General features: G+C 36.9%; 1 protein-coding gene across 6 annotated transcripts; it reads right to left on the bottom strand.

Annotated features, from left to right (window-relative positions):
* Positions 1 to 2,037: 2,037 nt before the first annotated feature.
* LOC130979024 (uncharacterized) lies at positions 2,038 to 11,815 on the bottom strand. Of its 6 annotated transcripts, XM_057902372.1 has the most exons (14): positions 11,577 to 11,815; positions 10,907 to 11,431; positions 9,620 to 10,323; positions 9,467 to 9,529; positions 7,893 to 8,097; positions 7,114 to 7,357; positions 5,288 to 5,376; positions 4,410 to 5,161; positions 4,196 to 4,327; positions 3,760 to 4,069; positions 3,429 to 3,659; positions 3,218 to 3,342; positions 2,916 to 2,992; positions 2,038 to 2,426 (listed from the first exon to the last, which is right to left on the bottom strand). In XM_057902372.1, exons 6-14 carry the CDS (start codon positions 7,177 to 7,179, stop codon positions 2,211 to 2,213), a joined length of 1,998 nt encoding a protein of 665 aa, XP_057758355.1. In that variant the 5' UTR covers positions 7,180 to 7,357; positions 7,893 to 8,097; positions 9,467 to 9,529; positions 9,620 to 10,323; positions 10,907 to 11,431; positions 11,577 to 11,815; the 3' UTR covers positions 2,038 to 2,210. The 6 variants fall into 6 exon arrangements, with proteins under 6 accessions (XP_057758355.1, XP_057758350.1, XP_057758352.1 ...); XM_057902367.1 differs by having other exon boundaries at positions 3,760 to 4,327; XM_057902369.1 differs by having other exon boundaries at positions 3,760 to 4,327; positions 5,288 to 5,373.
* Positions 11,816 to 18,366: the final 6,551 nt, after the last annotated feature.

The following is an 18,366-nucleotide window of genomic DNA, read 5'->3' as shown; positions in this document are numbered from 1 at the left end:
AAGTCACAACTGTTGTCTGCTAACATTTCAGAAAACATATGGGAGAGGTACCTTTCTATCAGTGTTCTTTCTATTAAAGTTAAAGAGAACATGTGATTTGAAAAGGGCACTGGGATGCTATTTGGAATGTTATCATTTTCATTCACTTTTTAGAAAACATTTTAAGTATTACAAAAATATTAATGTTTCAATGATTTTTAACAATTGATTTCAATCATAAATATATATCTACTTAAAATCAATGACTAAAATCATCGAAATAGCGATATTGTTGGAAATACTTGAAAGGTTTCCAATTTTTTATACTTCTTTGAACTCCATTTCATTCTCTTGCCTCCCATCATTTCAAACATAGATGTACTGAAATGAAACCAAAGAAATGGAGTTATTATTTCGCTCCATTATTTTAATGAATAGTAATATTAAAGAGACAAAAAAAAAAACTAAAATTTATCTTACAATAATTAATAAATATTAAATAAAATAAATTTAAATAATTTTGGCTGCTTTTTTATTATCTCCCAAAAATTATTAATAAATTTGGAAGGAGTAAAAAGCGAGTGTTTTGGTAAAACTTGATGGAATAAATTCTGTCACTAATTATTACATCCCATTTAAAAATTTATCAATCAAACAATATAAGTTTCCACTAAATTCTCTTGGATTCCATTATTTTCCATCTTAAACCATTAACCCAAACATATTTTTAGGGTGGCAAACAGGTTTAAATTCGTCGGTTCGGTTCTGTGTAATCTATCAAAAAAAGCAGAATCGGACTGAAAAATTGGAACCGCCAAAGAACAAAAGTCCGTCTAATCCGCACCGCTTAAATCGCGAGTCTTGGCGGGATAGGATGGAGCTTTCCCGCCGGACTTAATTTTTTTGGCAAAGGGGTATTTTTGTAATTTTTTAGCCAAAACTCAACTTCCCCCAACCCAACTCACAAGAGTATGAAGATGAAAATTGAGTGTTTTGGATTATGTTTATTTTGTTTTGGAGACAATATTTATAATTACAAAAACTTTAATATTTGTGAATATAAAAAATATAATTTTTTTATGTCTTTAGAAATTATAAATTTATTAATATGGTTGTGAAATTATATATATTATTTAGTAGTTAATAGTTAAAATAAAAAAGAGTTTTGGCGGGCTTAACCCACCAACCCGCAATTAGACAGGATGGGATAGGATTCTAGGACTGCCTCACTAGGCGAGGCGGGACGGACTTCTGGCGGGACGGATTTTTCCACTTGCCACCCCTAGACATCACCATAATACTTGAACAATAATGCTAAAGAAACAAAAAAAAAATCAATTCAAATAGTTAAAATTTATCTTATTTAACATTTATTTACTACAGCTTTCATTAAATAAAATAAAAAGCAATAAATTTTAACTGTTTTTAGTTAAAAAAATTGTTTTTCGAAACTTTTCGTTACTTAAAACGTGACAAACGAGTATAACAGAGTCAAGACCTGACTCGTTTGAACCACATTTATTCATTAGAATTCTATGGCCGTAAATGATTCAATAAGGTTAAACAAAACTATATTTTGTGTACTAGAAGTTAGTATCGACTAAGTCGCTTTTCATTATTCAAATTCAAAATGGGATAGAAAATAAGCAGAGTAAATGAAAATCACAATTTAATCGTCTGAAGAAACCAGCTGCCACCGCCTAAGCCACAATTTTGTAAATGTTCCCTATAGTCAAGCACAAATAATCCAAATCCAATTAAAAAAGTCTCAATGAACCAAGTCGAAAGCGTAAGAATGTTAGGAGTATCCAAATCTCCAATCATCTAACATGCTAACAACTACCAAAAGAAAAGGGAAAAAATATTCTTTTAAAAATTATTTTATACTCATTCTGTTTGTATCCCAATCCTATATCCATACACATCTCTTCACATGTATATCAACTTGAGTTCTAAAACAGAGTAAGTGCAAAATAGCACATCTCAAAGATAGAAAACAAATCAACCAAACCACACAAGCAAAGAAAGAAGTTCAACAACTTGAAGTAAAAGCCAGGATCATAAATAAGCCGCTAGTACAGATATCGAAAAACGAAAACAAGCCATATTCCATTACAGGTTCCATTGTCAAAGTATAGACAGATTGTTTATATGACTATGATAAAGTAAAGGCATAAAATTAAAGGTAGCTAAAAGTCTATAATTAAAACATATATTTTACATGGTGCCATTCACTGCTGTTTGGCCTTCGAGAGATGAACTAATGCCCTTGCAACTTGCAACTCAACAGAGTCTAAAGCTTCAGGCCAGAGAGAGAGAGTAAGATCTACAACCTCAGAATCCACCACTTCATTTATCCCATTATCATTGGAACTATGTCCAGACAGCAAAACTCTGTCTCCTGAAGTTCTGTCTGGTTCAGGAATTTCATCAACTCTGTTTCCTAGCTGCAAGACAGTAAGAAGCATTTAAACTGATTGCATTTACATGGTGAACAAGGCAGGCTTCTTCCTAGTGAGGTGAGTTCATGCATGCGTGCCATGTCTTATCAGTATTTCACTTGAATACCACAATTGACTGATTACGAAATATCAATTATGAAACAATATTAATTCATAATTCTATTTTCCAAAAGAATATGGAATCAGTGGAGAGTCTATGGCATACCAAATACTAGTTTCATAACCAAACGATGTCTAAACAAGATACAAATAAAAGCTGCAGAAAACTATAATTAAGTAGAACTTTCAAGTATAACCACCCATTTCAATCCATATCCTAAGTGATGGAATAGGAAGCATACATGTTATATATTTGTGACTCAAATAGAGCAACAAAGTGATTTCATGTATGTCAACACCTGTAATAAAATAGAAACCTAATACCGAAGAGGGAGAGAGAGAGGGGGGGGGGGGGGGGGGGGGGGAGAGAGATACCTGTGTGCTTGTGCTTGCAGAGTTATTCTCCTTTCGCCCTTTGAAAACACCCCATAAGAACAACATATCATTCCAACCTGCCAAAGCAGCAACGAGTAAAAAAGAGAGCCTTTTTTCTTTTTGGAGGGTGAGGGTGAGGGTGGGGGTGGGGGTGGGGGTGGGGGAGGGCTAACATGCAAACAGAATTGTTAATCTACTAAAATATAGAATAGATTAGTAGTAGCAGGGAATGATTTTAGGCACACTAAGGTAAATATAATGTTAAAGTGTTCAAAACAAACGAGTAGAAGACCATTTCTTACGCTGGGATTTCTCAGGTAGAATGTTGGATGGAAATATTAGAAGTTCCACTCCATCCAAGTTTCCTTTCAGAGTCAAATCATTCTTGATCATCAAATCCACCAATTGTTTATAACATGTTCGATAACTGATAATATATATACAAAAAAAAAAGAAGAATAAGCAGAAAGTATAAATCTGAATTATACATGCAAAGAAAGGGATAAAACAGACCTACGAGGATCTTCTGCAAAAAAGTACAGAGCAATATTCTCTTCTGTGGGTTGACCTTCTGTAAATTGAGATGGCCACATTGTCAAGCGAGGCAGTTCATCCAGTATGATCATCTTTGGAAGCCTGTCTACCACATCAATAACCTTAGGTGATGCACAGGTTGATAAATGTGCTTGAATACCATCACAAATGGTTGCAATCTCCCCAATACCTTGTATTAAAAATTTTCCTCTGCAAGAATCATCACCAAAATATGTGAAAATTTTAAAAAACAGTTCATCCATAGCAAAACAAAGCTGAATATTTAAGAAATGGGGAAATAGGGTCATACTGCCATGAATGGTCAGGCTTTGGGTAGACAAATGCTTGTGACGAACTTCTAACCCCCAAGTCTCTTAAGCAGGACCTTTCATCTAAAGCAAGACCAGCACATAATTCATTAATGATCTGAGCTGTAGCAGCATTAATAAGGTGCTCAGCTTGCTGAATGTCATTGTTCTTTTCATTTGGAGTGTCTGGTTCTTCATTGTTCTTTTCATTTGGAGTGTCTGGTTCTTCGTTGTTCTTCTCATTTGGAATGTCTAGATCTTCATGAGTGTTGTGATTGCTGGGTTGTAATCCAGCATTAAATTGTTCAGAACCTTGATGATCAAGATTGTAAGAAACGGTTCCAGAAAATAAGTTTTCGTCAGTAGCAAATTCTATTTCACTTCTATTTGCAGTAACACCAGAACTAGAAGCTTGTATTGCAGGATTATGTAACTCACTATCATTAGCTAGAACACCAGAACAAGTATCATTTCTATCGTCATGAAGAGCCGGATATTTGTTTTGCAAACAAACATCCTTTGTTGCTGGTCCTGATTCTAAGTTTGGAGATCTTGATTCCAATAGAGAGCCTGCCAAAAAGCTTCTGAAATTTAGCAATATAATTTTCTCAATTTAAAAACATCAGAGTAATTCCTTTGGCACATGTCTTACATTCATCACGAGTTGTCTCAGTTTGTGAATGCAACTTTGGTGATTCATCAATTGCACAATTGGATGATGCTGCCATTTCCTTAGTATCACAGAAAGATTTCTTGCAAGATGTATCAATGATGACACCTTCTAGGTTTCTCTTCAAATTTTTGCACATATAATGTCTACTCAATAGGGACTGATCCCTTGGACTTGAGACTTTAGAAGATCGCTCCCTTGTTTCAAGAGCCCTTCCCTCTATGCCTAACTCATCCTCCAAGGTAACAACATTACTCTTCTCACCATAACCACGAGGAACCATTGCTTTCTCTTGAGAATTGCAATATTGGGAGGCAAAGTGCATGATTTTGTTGACTGATTTCATTTTCACTTTCCCAAATTTCTTGTATGAGAAATCCTTATGAAGTGGAGAGTCATCACAAGGTCCGGATAAAATATGTGGTCCAGCATTTGTCATAGTAGCACTAGCTTTTTCCAAAGACTCAGCTTCTGAAGGGACTTGGCATCTCTTAACCTGCAGATGGGGTGTACTTATCCCACTTTTCATAGAATATGATGATCTCGATTTTAGTTTTGAACTTTTACAAGACTCAGGGTCTATTGAATTTTCAGATAGATGTTTTGATCCGTTTGTAGCCACTGGCTGTTCCACTTTATCCTGTACTAATTTTCCAGTCCCTTCCCTTGGCATGCACTCTTCACAAGTCCAACCATCTTCAGGAAGTTCTTCCATCTTAACACGCATACAGTAACTGATTGATAAATGAAAAAACAGAACACGTTAACTTCACTGTCCCAGAAAACGATGAAAATAAAGACTATAGAAACATAGACCTTCTAGAAACAGGGATGAATATGCAAGATATTATAATACTTACATGTGCTCCGCCCCATCATTACACTCATTACAAAATGCAAGGAAGTGCTCCAACCCTACATCCCCACAAGTATCGCAAACTCGATCCTGCTATCCAGTGGAAATAAAAAATTAAAAAAAAAAAGTTATTAATAATTATCTATGAAATGCATTTTAATGATTTGGCTGCAAGAATATAGATAGCGAGGTAGAGGTAGAGTGAGACACAAAAGGAAAAATCAATCTATTTCCTCATGTGGAGCCCATTAATTTTGGATATAGTAATATACCATTTTATTATCTTTAAAACTACAAATGTAATAATGTATTATATAATAGTAATCTTCCTTATCTTGCAATCCATATAAAGAAGATCCACTATTCAATGCATCAAAAGATTGGACATGTTGAAATTAACCCGGTTTTTTTTGCCATAAGTAAACTAAGAGAAGTTGAATAAAGTTTGTGCCATGTACACGCAAAGTATGATTTATCCTGAATCTGGAAATGAATCACCATGTGGAACTGGAATCCAAATGCTAGTACCGGCTTTAACTAGTATTCTCCCAGAGATGACTTGTTGGATAATATCAGTTCAAACTCTACCTCCTATGGTTGCTAATAACAATGACTAACTGGTCTCACAGATTAACATCTAAGAATGAGTCACCCCTTCTCTACAAAATAGTTCCACAATCACTTAGATAGCAACATTATGCTAGCTAGAATCTACATAACAGAGTGGCAAACTTGTAGAAGATCATTGACCAAATTAGCAGATGACAGATAGCACCAAAGGAGTTCTAGAAATTTTTTCTGCTTGGATTTTCTGACCATAAGACATTGATTGTATGTGTATTTGTATATAACATAGCACTAGTGAAGCATTGTTATAAGTTGGTGTTCTCAGGCTTAGTTTGGTAAAGCTTTTGCTTTTTAAAAGTAGCTTATGAAAGCTGTCTTTTAAAAGACAGCTTTTTAAAAGCTGCAGCACTTACGTTTGGTAAAATCAAATTAAAAATGGCTTTTAATAAGTACAAGCACCATAATTGTGTTTGGTAAAACAGCTTTTAAAAGTTGAAAAAATTATAATAAACATGTTTATAACAAAAAAATAATTTTTTTTTCAAATTCTTTAAAATTTTATATAATATTTTAAAATAAAATAATGTTAAAATAAAAAATTCATAATAAACATAAATATAATAAATAAATTCTTCTATTTTTTAACTTAAAAATTTTATATAAGTATCATAAAAATTTATTTTATCCTAAACATCATTACTAAAAATATTAAATTACCTAAATTACTATAATCTAAGAACAGAAAAAAACAAACAAATATAATATAAATAGATAGAAGTTCATACCTAATATGTGATAGAGATGTATTTGTGTTGAAATTTGTGAAGATTAGGTTGAAAAATAAAAAATATATGAAGATTGTGTTAGATTTTATGAAGGTTAGGAAGAGAAGTTAGAAATATATGAAGATTTTAATGGCAATATAATAGCGGGAAATATGTGCGGGAAAATGAAAAAAATTTAGTAAGCATAAGCCAGCTTTGAAAAGCTCCCTCCTAGGTGCTTTCAAAAGCACCCCTAACTTTTAAAAGCCGCAAGCACAAGCACTTGAGCTTTTTAATTTACCAAACGCAAAATGACGTGCTTGTGCTTTTTAAAAGCACAAGCACCTCCTGAAAAAGCTTTACCAAACCCAGCCTCAAAACCTCACCATATTGAAAAATTAACTTCTTGGCAGAGCAACAACTTAGACAAGCATAATACACAAAACATTTACAATTGATTCCAGATAACTAAAACACATTGAAAAGGAAATACCCATACCTCATCACCCGTTAAATCTATGATATCTCTAGGGTCTACTGGCTGAGGTTGACAGGATTTTTGCATAATGATCTTGTGCACAGCGGACTAATGGAGCTAATGTTTATAGTATGTATAACAATTTTCAAACAATTCAAGTGTGCAATGTCTTCCCTAAATATAGCATAGTCGGAAATACCATCTTTTTGGCTATCTGAACTAGAACTTGCTAGTGATGTCTCTGCTTGACAACTAACAGTTCTCCCTGAAAATAAAGGGCAATCAACAACAAATATTAGAAAATTTCAAAAGATAATCCATCATGGACTACATAAAGAATTTACACAATATGCAATCATTGAAATCTTCTAATGATGAAATATCTGATGGATCTAATTGTCTCAAATAACTATGTTTGCCCACAGATGATCTTAAGTAGAATTTTGGTCATAACTATGAGTATGTGGTTGTCATTAACTTCATTAAATTGAGTACCTAAACACAAAAGGGCAATCATGTCTCTAATGCAAAATCTCTTCATTGAGGGGAAGTTATCATTTTAAGCAAAGCTATAAAATAGATTCTTCCTATTAGGGTTGGCCCAATGATTACCTATCACCAAATTTGTGTTGTTTAATCTTCAAGTGCAAGATCACTAGGAATATCAAATTCTTTATGCTTCTCAAGGTTGATAATCAAAATTGGTCGATAATAGGAGATCATCACAGGAGACTCTAACACAGAGCCTTTCTGATGTTCAGCGTTTAAAAACTAGATTTTGACGGAAGAAAACTGAATACCTTAGTTGACTCACTGCTAGTGTAAAGCTGAATAGAAAACCACCGCAAGGAGAGCAATTACCGGCTCTTTCTCGTTAGGGGTTTTACGAGCAAAGTCAAAAGTCCCCGCAATTGCTACCACCCGTCCAAAATGGAGATACAATGAGCATCGAGCAATGTGTGGACTAAATGCAATGTATGTTTCTTACATTTCGAATTTAAAAGGCTGCAAGAAAAGGAAAACATAATCCAGCCATTAAAATAATAACAAATTGGGATTATTAACAAAAATAAGGGGGAAAAATCCACGGACCAGCAATTCAATCATGAGTTTAACTTTGATGCACTGACAATGTAAAACCTTTTACATAGTCGTGCAATCACATCCGTTTTTTTGGATGACCATTCACGCGGTCAATGTGAGAGGTAATTATTTTTTACTAATGTGGCATTACGTAATTGGATGCACGTGTAAAACTACTTTACACTGACAGTGCATCAAAATTCAATCATATACAATTTATATATAGGTGCAGATAGATAGGACTCACAAATTGAAAATAGGAATACTAATATTATCCTAGTCATTTGTTATTTGTGGTATAATAAATGTGTCAACAACCAGCTCTGAGATGCTCCCTCATGTACTGAAATTGAACATTTTAGTTCAAAGAATAGTAGTAGAAACAAACTGTAGAGTACATGATTATAGGTGCTCTATTACAATGTCAGATTGTCAGGAGCCAATTTCACTTGATGCTATACAGCTTAAATTGTTATGAAGATTAAAAATGTTTTTTATGTCTAGCAAAATAAATCCCAACGTAAACTCTTTTTTTTAATGAAAAAAGCATATATATATATATATATATATATATATATAACTTGCATGCATGATGAATGTAAAAAATATCAATACATATATACAGACATCCTATTATGTATTGCTATATTTGTAAAAATCTGACTTGACCACCCACTATCTAGAAAGTCACATAAACACAAGCATCTAATTGAATGATAGTATAAGTTTTACATCGTTCAGTGTAACAACTAAACTGTCTTTGAATGTATCAAGCTTCTTAAGAATAACTTGGTATCACCAGTTCAGAAAGCAATGAGGCTAAAGCTTTAGCAATTGAAACAAATCAGTACCTCCTATCTAGGTGCAAAATTTTACTTAAAGCGCAGTGAAGTTTGACAAATATTACCAAAATTACTAACACTGGCGGAGAAGGGATTTGAGTAATCGCGGAATGTGTAAAAAGAATGCATTGCCCCCATTAATATCAAAGTGGAGGACAAACTTATCTAATCTTCTTTCCATTCCATCCATCATAAAAAATAAACCATTTCAGCAAAATTAAAATACCACTGTTGATTTCACAAGTTCAAAAACCACAGGGCTCAGTAGTAGTACTATATCATTTACAGGTACTAATAATAATAATAATAATAATAATAATAATAATAATAATAATAATAATAATAATAATAATAATAATAATAATAATAATAATTAAAAGGGGGAAAAAAAACACTACACTTCATATCAAAACCTAAACCAGCTAAAATGACTCAGAGTTTCTACTCACCACATTCAAGAAAGAAGATCCGTCTACTTATCTTCAGCTCTGAGCATTTGGAAACAAAAGAAGCTGAAAACACAAAAATGGTATAAATTTGAAGGAAAATAACATGGATTGAGACGCAAATTATCCAAAAGAAACACGCAACATAACACATACTGTGAAAAATAGGGCAATTGCTCGAGAATCAATTGCTGAAGCAGGACAAGGTATAATAACATGGCAAGAGTAGATGAAATTCCAAAACAAACAGAAAAACACAGACTGGGAAACTGCAGATCATAATCTTCGACTGCAGGTTGAAGACACAACTCCAGAACACTGTCAGAGCCATCAATGGTGCTCTCACCGGCACTGCATTCAGATCTGGAGTCGGCACAGTTGCATGCAGCAAGGGGCTTGTGTTCACTCACCGGAGGTAGGGCAGGGCTGGGGCTGAATGGCGCCATGTAAAGTATAGGTTTTGAGCTTGTAGTTTGCCTTTAATTTGAAGCTTTGAAACAACAATCCATGTTCACTTGCTTTCCTTTCCTTGTTTCCTTCTTGCTTCAGCTTTATTTGTTTTGCTTTTTTTTGTTTTTTCCGGTCATTGGAATGGACCGGAAAAACCACACCCCCCCAGAACAGAACCCGTAATACATTCCCAAATTTCAGAAGTTATATCTCAAAATGACCGCCAGAATTTCAATTAACTCAAACGAGTCTCCAAATTTTCAAACATAACTCACATTCGCCCTGAGAGGATCTCTGTTAACAGCAAGCTGTGGATAAACTACAATCCCTCCAGCATCAACTACATTCCCATCTTTCTTGGTCTCTAAGGATCTCCCATGATGAAATTCAATTGTCATGAGCTCATCCATCTAGACAACCAATCAAACAAAAGCATGATGTTAGCATTGATTTGAAAATGCAGATCATCAACCCTCTATTTATAGCAAGCAACTCACAGCCACAAGTTCTTATTTCCCAAACTCTCCTAATGCAGGAAACTAACACACGGAAGCTAAACAAAACATTAAGAAAACTATGTATCCAGACAAAAAGAAAAAGAAAAAAAATCTGAATAATATGCAGCCATGCATAAAAGCATCAAGCATGTGACGTTTTTCTTTATGTCTTCAAGCATGTCAAGGCCACTTAAGAATTTTTAATAGAAAATTAAATCAAGTTTTTAGAATTGTGACTAAACTAATAAAATTTTTTAATAGAAAATATACAATGCATCATCCGAATCAATTGTGACTAAACCAATTCAAGTTGAATTTTTAGAAGTAATCATGTGCAAACCACACACCGTGTTTCTCCCTAAACTAATTCAAAAATGCTTTCGGCTGGAAACCAAGTCGGTTATTACATTTTTCATTGAGTTGAATTTGAAATTGATAAAAAAAATTCATATTCCTAATCACATTTGCAAATGGCAACAATGATTAACTTCCTAACCTGTATTGAAGGATCTGGTGGTGCAATGGAGTTTCTTCTCCAACTTTATAGACGAACAGCACCGCGACAACAGTTTGCCCAGCCGCTACAGCATCAACAATGGTTGCTGACCGTGACGCAGGCGAGTTTTCAATTGCACTAGTTTAATCTCCCATAATGAGCTCTGAGCTACATACAAGTTTTTCAGTCTATTTTCGGCGTGAGTAACAAACAGACTGCTGATGTGGTACAATCACCGCCACGCTATCAATTATAATTTCCCAATTTAGTCCCTGCTCCCACTTATAAACCCTAATGATTATTCTTCTTCCTTTCTTTCTGCAAAGTGGTGGCTCAACTCTCAAGGTGCAGAGATGAATTATAAGACACTTCAAGTAGGCTCAACCAAATTTCTAGCATCATCATTTGCATTTTGGGCTTCCCAGTTCTTCAAACTCATCAGCACCCTCATTCACATTGCCATTTTTAAATCATACAATGAAGTTACTCTTCCGATCCCAACAAAGGAATGCACATCGCTTTCACCTACAAAGCCGACAAAACAAGGTATACTCTTTTGTAGACAAAGAAATCATATTTTGAATCTTAACTACATTGCAATAAGAAATTTCTCTAACTTAAAACTCTTAATTCTCTTAACAGGTTTTTTTTTTCTTAATAAAAAATATACCTTGCTTTCAGTGACCATGAGACGGGAAGTGAGGGAACCTGATGCATTTTGATGCCGAAAGTGTTCCAAGAATCCTCCTGGAGCGCCACAACAGCTCTCTGAAAAACCTTCCATGCCGAGACGAATTATCCGACGGTGCACTGGAGCAGCACAACGATGAACTTTCCGGAGTGAAGCCTAGAGCGTTCTAAAATGGCTATGCAACTTATGGAGAAAACGCGCTAGGATTTTGGAAGGGAGAAAATGACGAAGAAAGAAAAAAAAAACGGAAGAAGAAGAAGAGTTCGGGTTTATAAATGTGGCAGGGACTAAATTGGTAAAATTATAATTGACAGCGTGAAAATAGTTGGGAGCTCAATATGGGGTTAAATTAGTGAGTCCAATTTGAAAATTTATTTTACAGATTTAGTCGTAAAAAAGGTAAAGGCTATAAGTTTTAGGGTAATTATCTAAATTATTTTTTGATATTTTTAAAATTGAACACTTTAGTTCTGTAACTTTTAAAATATATAAAAAATTCTTTTAAATTTAATTTTGACAGATAAATTAATCTTTGATAATCTTTTTTTTATTAATAGCAAATAGAAAATATTGACATAGAGTCGTGGACTGATTGATATGACAGTCAGTAATTCACATGTGCAAAAAGATAAATGAGTACCTGAATTTAAACTCTGTTGTTTTAAGATTTGGCCCATGTATATCCTATGTGTTTCCCTCTTTTTTAAAAATCAAAAGATTCAAAATTCAACTTTTCTTTTTCAATTTACAGAGAGAACATGTAACCCCTCTTCAACGTTAAACCTCATATTATTCACCACATCATCGCCATCATCCAATTTTATCTGTTTCATCTTTAACCTCCGTCACTTACATTCAATCATGTCACTCCCAACGTCACTATTCCGTTCGTCACTGTTACTGTTAATGCCTAGCAGACGCAACGAATAAGTGGATGTGACCAATAAAAACTTGCATTGAAAAAGGTTAGAAACTCATTATTTATTCTTAGTAACCATTATAGTAATAGTGATTAGTATTTTATTCTTTGGTATAGGATTTAGAAATTTGTGATGGAATATTGTGATAGTTTATTCATCCTCTCTATTTTGGTTATTATTATGACATAAAACGGAAAAAATAAACCAGGAAGTAGGAATTTTTATTGAACTTTGTAGTGGTGCTTGTTTTTAATAAAATATTATGTATTATTATGTTCATTAGTGGAGGATTTCGTGATTTCTGTGTTTCACCATGGTGGTTATTTTGAGAGGAATAACAATGGAGCACTACTATATATGAATGGTAAAGTAGAGAGATTTTTAAGAATAGACATTGATCTTGTTCTGTGGGTTACCTGAAACTGTAGGTCGATCTCGGACGAGATCTTCTGTGCTGGTCGGAGCTGTTATGTCCAACTTGTTGGACTGGGTGACAGTGCTGATCCTTCGTCCCCGGAGGGTGGAGGGTACCTGCAAGGGACTCCGATGCTTAAGTTAGCAAGGGTATTAAGCAGGTATTGAGTAGAATCAAAGTATGAGTTATACCTGGGTGCTCCAGTGTATTTATAGTGTTGAGACGTGACCTTTGTTGGATAAGATAAGTTAGTTATCTTATCTTATCTTTATCTTTAGGGTTGAGGTCAGCGTATCTTCAGCGGAACCGCCCTTATCTTTATAGGCTTAGGCCGTCTTAGGATTTGGGTCGTGTTCCTCCATTTGGGCCCTTTACTGGGCTCTCTTGTCAATTTGGCCGAGCTCTCTGAGAAGAGGTCGGATAGTCTGACCTGAAGAGGTCGGTCGCTTTATCTTCAATCATCCCAGGTCGGATAGCTCGACCCAGGGTATGAACAGTGCCCCTGCTTGAGCTCGGTCTTCTTTCCTGAGGTCGAGTCCTAGACTTCGGTCCTTCTTGAGGCCTAGCTCAAGCATTTTTGTCGATTCCCCTTGTAAAAGTGTTTGAATGTAGAACGTTTTCTTCTAAAAGCGCGCGCTTTTATATCGGCGCTTTGGAAACGTGCGAGGGTTTAATGCCTTTATTTTAACATTAATTGCCCCGTTTCTCCTAGGCCCTTTTATTTTGATTTTGAAAACCCAGAAACGGTTTTTCTTCTTCACGCATTTCGTAACTTCTTCGCATTTCTCTCTTCTCCCGTTTTTAACTTTTCCTCTGTGTTTGCACTGTTTTGCCTTACTCTTCCTCTGCGCCGTTTCGTTTTGGTACTCTGTTGGTGCTTCCTTTGAGAGACGTTTTCCTGCCCCAGCTTTCCATTTTCTTCAGAACTTTCCAGGTTTGGTTTCTACTTTCCGTTTCCTTACTTCTTTTACTTTTTTACCTTCGGTTTATGATAAAGTTTTGGTTTTGCTTGCATGCTTGTTTGAAAAACTTGAATCTTTTTGCATTTGTCGTGCCTGTTTATCGCCGTGTGTTCTGGAGCTTTTTTCATTTTCTGTATGATCGCTTTTTGCTTAATGCCTTTTAGGGTTTTCGCTTGTCATTGCCTTTCCTGTTTGTACTTTTGATGGTGTTTTTTGCCTAATTCTGGAAAAAGTTGTATCTTTGGTGTTGTTCTATTTGGCATTGTTGACATTGACAGTGCTTTTGCTGGTAGACTGTAGAAAGATAGTTGCTTTAATGACTTTTGCGTTTTTTATCTTGCTGGACGAAATGCTTGTTGCTTTAGGCCTTGTTTCCTTGTTTTCGAGAGACGTTGGGGTGTAGGTTTTTCCCAGGGACCTTGCTGACCTTGCTTTGTTGTTGCTACCTCCAAAGGATGCCCCAAGACTTTTGGTTTGAGTCTTGGGGTTTTCCTTTTCTGCATGCCTCGTCTGTATGATATTTAAGTTTGCTTTCTACCTTCTCCGAGATGTTTTTAGTAACCCCGTCTTCTTTTCTTCCTTGTAGGATTAGTTGACCCTATGTCTTCTCGCAATAACATCATAGAGATGTCCTCCAGAGTTCCCGAGGGGATGTCCGACTGGCTGGACTCCCTTGTCTTGTTGTGTGTTTCTGTTGTGGATGCCGAGTTCTGTGCTGAACTGAGGAAGCGCCATAGGATTTGTGGTAACAATGCTCGTGAGGAGGATTATGAGCGTGTTGCCCCTGACTCTGACGAGAGAGTTTGCTTTCCGACTTCTGTCGAGGGAGAGCGTCCCTTCTTTTATGCTTACGAGTACTTTTTCAGTCAGTTGAACGTTTCTTTTCCTTTTACCGCCTTTGAGACCGACCTGCTGTGGTCGTGTAATATTGCTCCTTCCCAGCTTCACCCCAATTCCTGGGATTTTATTAAGATTTTTCAACTTCTCTGCCGTGAACTAGATGTAACTCATTCCCAAACTTTGTTCCTTTATTTGTTTGTTTCCGCCAAGCCTGGTGGTTCCTCAAAAAAGAAAGCTTATTGGGTTTCTTTTCGGTCCGCCCAGGGGCACAAAGTGTTTGCTATGTATGATGAGTCTTTTAAGGACTTTAAGAACTACTTTTTCAAAGTTCGAGCTGTGGAGGGGGTCCGCCCCTTTTTTCTTGATGAAAACGACAAGCCCTCCTTCCCCCTAGAGTGGCAAAAAGATGTACGAGTATCTCGCTACACTTGGGAGATGCTAGATGACGTTGAACGTGCTTTTGTGGTTGTCCTCGAGGATCTTTGGGGGAAACCACCTCATCTTGATACGAAGAGATTTTTGAATGATCCTTCATTGGTTCGAACTGTTCTGGGTATTTTGTTTGGCTTTGCTTTTATACTTGTTTTTCCTTTCTCTACATTACATTTGTAACTCTTGGCAGTTGCTATGTTTGCAGAGATGTCGAAAAATACTGATTCTTTGAAGGCCTTTAAAAAGGCGAAGAAGGCCACTGCTGCTCTGAACATCTCGGCCAAGGCGGCCGGAGAGGGATCTTCTCAGATTCCTTTGAAGCCTCCTGTACCGAGTTCCCCTGGACCGAGGAAAGCAATTCCTGTTCCTCGGGTCCGCCTAGTTGATCCTCCCCAATCATCTACTGCAGCTTCTGGTCCCCCTCCTAACAAAAAGCAAAAAACCATTGAACCCTTCAATCTGGATGCCCCCGACTTTGATGCCGTTGAATTTATTGATCAGTAAATTGCTCCCTATGGTGGACTTTCCATGGACGATGTGTCTCTCCTTCAGCACCTGTATTTTATGGCCAAGAATAGTGTGAAGATGGCTCATATGAGTGCGGCTATTTTCCGGACAGTTCAGGGGATTCCGATTCATGCCACCAAGTCTTTTATGGAGAAGGTAAGTCGGAGTTTAATCGGATCAAGGGCCTGAAGGAGGAGTTGGAGGTGAAGTTGGCAAAGGTGGAGAAGGAGCTGGAGGGTGAAAAAGCTAGTTCTATCGCCCTTGCTGCTTCTTTGAGGCTGGCTGAAGACATGGCCCTGAAGCATAAGGACAGCTATGTCTCAGCTTATAGGGAAATCATGTGCCTTCGGAGTGAGTTGGAGACTGCTCGGGCTGATTATGGTGAGCTTCAGGGTCATCTTGTGGGTAGCGTAACTGCTGCCTCCGAGAATCTGATGGAGCAGTTTCGCGTTGTTGCCCCTGATGCCGACCTGTCTCTTGTCAGTTTGGACAATGTGGTGAGGGATGGCAAGATTGTCCCTGACGACCAAGATGATGATGATGCTGACCCTCCTCCAATTCCTTCTCTCAAAGTGTCAACCTCCTCGGTTTCTCTTGTTACAGCTGATCCGGATTGCCAAATCCTGAACCGGGATGATGGAACTGTTGACGCTGTGCCTATTCAAGCTCGCCCTCCTTCTCCTGATTCTGATGCCACCGAGAAAGCTCCCGATGCTGCCGAGAAAACTTCTGTTGATTTGTAGTTGGCCCGACTTGTGGGCGTTTTGTGTAAACTTTTTATAACTTTTTGTGTAGATGGCCCAATGTGTGGGCTTTTTGAACTATTTATTTTTCTATTTCTCGTTTGACATTTTTAAGTTGCCTGCCTGGTAACTTTATTTTGAAAAACAAAAAGCCGCTTTCTGAGGTTGATTATGGTGGCTTTTTGAAGCTTCGCATTTATGCTTTCTTTGTCGTAACATCCCTTTTCGGATTTTTGCATTTTGTTTCTTGGCCTCTTTGGATTGCTTTGCACTCATTGCTTGTAGCTTGGATCCTTTGAGACTGTGGTTGCGTGGGTCCGACGTGTTTCCTAGTTTTTTCGCCATTGCTTTGTATTTTAGTGCTTTATAGCCAGCTTCTTCGCGTTGGTCCCTTTATGAGTTATTTTTGTCATCCTCTTTCTTGGACCTCTGTTAGGTCTCTTTCAGGGATTACTTTATAACTTATCTTTGTAGGAGACCGACTTCGTCAGGTCGATCTCTTCTAAGTTATTTTTGTAATCCTCTTTCTTGGACCTTTGTCAGGTCTCTTTCAGGGATTACTTTTATAACTTATCTTTGTAGGAGACCGACTTCGTTGGGTCGATCTTTTCTAAGTTATTTTTGTAATCCTCTTTCTTGGACCTTTGTCAGGTCTCTTTCAGGGATTACTTTTATAACTTATCTTTGTAGGAGACCGACTTCGTTAGGTCGATCTTTTCTAAGTTATTTTTGTAATCCTCTTTCTTGGACCTTTGTCAGGTCTCTTTCAGGGATTACTTTTATAACTTATCTTTGTAGGAGACCGACTTCGTTAGGTCGATCTCTTCTAAGTTATAGCAATTCCTCTTTAATAGGGTTGGCCAGACCTCTTTCCAGGGATTCGCTGATAACTTTGTTTGACTTGGTCCGACTTTTTGATGTCGGCCAGCCTTATTAAGTTATTATATTAGCTATCCGTAAGACCTCGTCAGGTTCTTTTCTAGATTGCTTTCGATAACTTCTTACATTATTCTGTGTTTATCTTTGCCGATTTGTATGAAGTGGTTGGCATATCGAGCTCGTCCTTTGGGTGAATCGCGTTTTCACCTTTATCGGACGATTTGTCTTTATCATGGTCGTGCAGTGAATTTTTTTTTCACTTTTTGCCGACCTGTAGCTTTATAATCGGACGATGAATACTTCAGAATAATGCGTCTTGAAACCTTGTAGAATACCTAGATAAATTTTATTCAAAGAAAAATGCAAATATGTACATGTGGGAATTTTTTCATCCTCTTAAGTTGGGTATGGTCTAGGTCTCGACCTGGTGCCTCATTAAAAAACCTTTTCAGAAAAAAGAGTGCATCCACTGGTGAGATCCTTTCCCCTTTCTAACTGTAGTACCTTCTTAGGTTGCAGGCGTGCCATGACCTTGGCAGCTCCCGTCCGTCAAGTTCGGATACTCTGTAGTAGCCCTTCCCGAGTACTTTTATAACCCGGTATGGTCCTTTCCAATTGGCTGCCAGCTTTCCCTCTCCGGGTTGAGTTGTTCCTATATCATTTCGGATCAAGATGAGATCGTTCTCAGTGAAACTCCTTGGCACTACCCTTTGGTTGTATCTGGAAGCCATTCGACATTTTAGTGCTTCTTCCCTAATCCGAGCTCTTTCCTGGATCTCAGGTAGTAGGTCGAGTTCTTCCCTCTGAAGTTGGGAGTTTGCTCCCTCATTATAATGGACTGCCCTGTGCGATCCTTCCTCAATTTCTACTGGAATCATTGCCTCCATTCCGTATGTTAACCGGAATGGGGATTCCTTTGTGGTAGAATGTGGCGTCGTTCGATATGCCCATAGGACTTGTGGAAGCTCCTCTGCCCAAGCTCCCTTTGCATTTTGTAGTCTTCGTTTTAACACTGCTAATATGAGTTTATTGGCGGCTTCGGCCTGTCCGTTGGCTTGAGGGTGTTCGACA

Source organism: Arachis stenosperma, chromosome 5, assembly GCF_014773155.1.
Source record: "Arachis stenosperma cultivar V10309 chromosome 5, arast.V10309.gnm1.PFL2, whole genome shotgun sequence".
Classification (NCBI taxonomy): Eukaryota; Viridiplantae; Streptophyta; class Magnoliopsida; order Fabales; family Fabaceae; genus Arachis; species Arachis stenosperma.
The sequence above is the reverse complement of the archived record's forward strand: the minus strand, read 5'-3'. Positions and strand labels throughout refer to the sequence as shown.

Bases quoted from the DNA above. Each gene is read 5' to 3' on its own strand.
- LOC130979024 (XM_057902367.1), bottom strand. From the start codon at position 7,179: ATGCAAAAATCCTGTCAACCTCAGCCAGTAGACCCTAGAGATATCATA. The intron at 5,377-7,113 runs GTATGGGTATTT...TCCACTGGATAG, and splicing joins TAGATTTAACGGGTGATGAG to CAGGATCGAGTTTGCGATAC. The intron at 3,660-3,759 runs GTATGACCCTAT...TGATTCTTGCAG, and splicing joins AAGCCTGACCATTCATGGCA to AGGAAAATTTTTAATACAAG.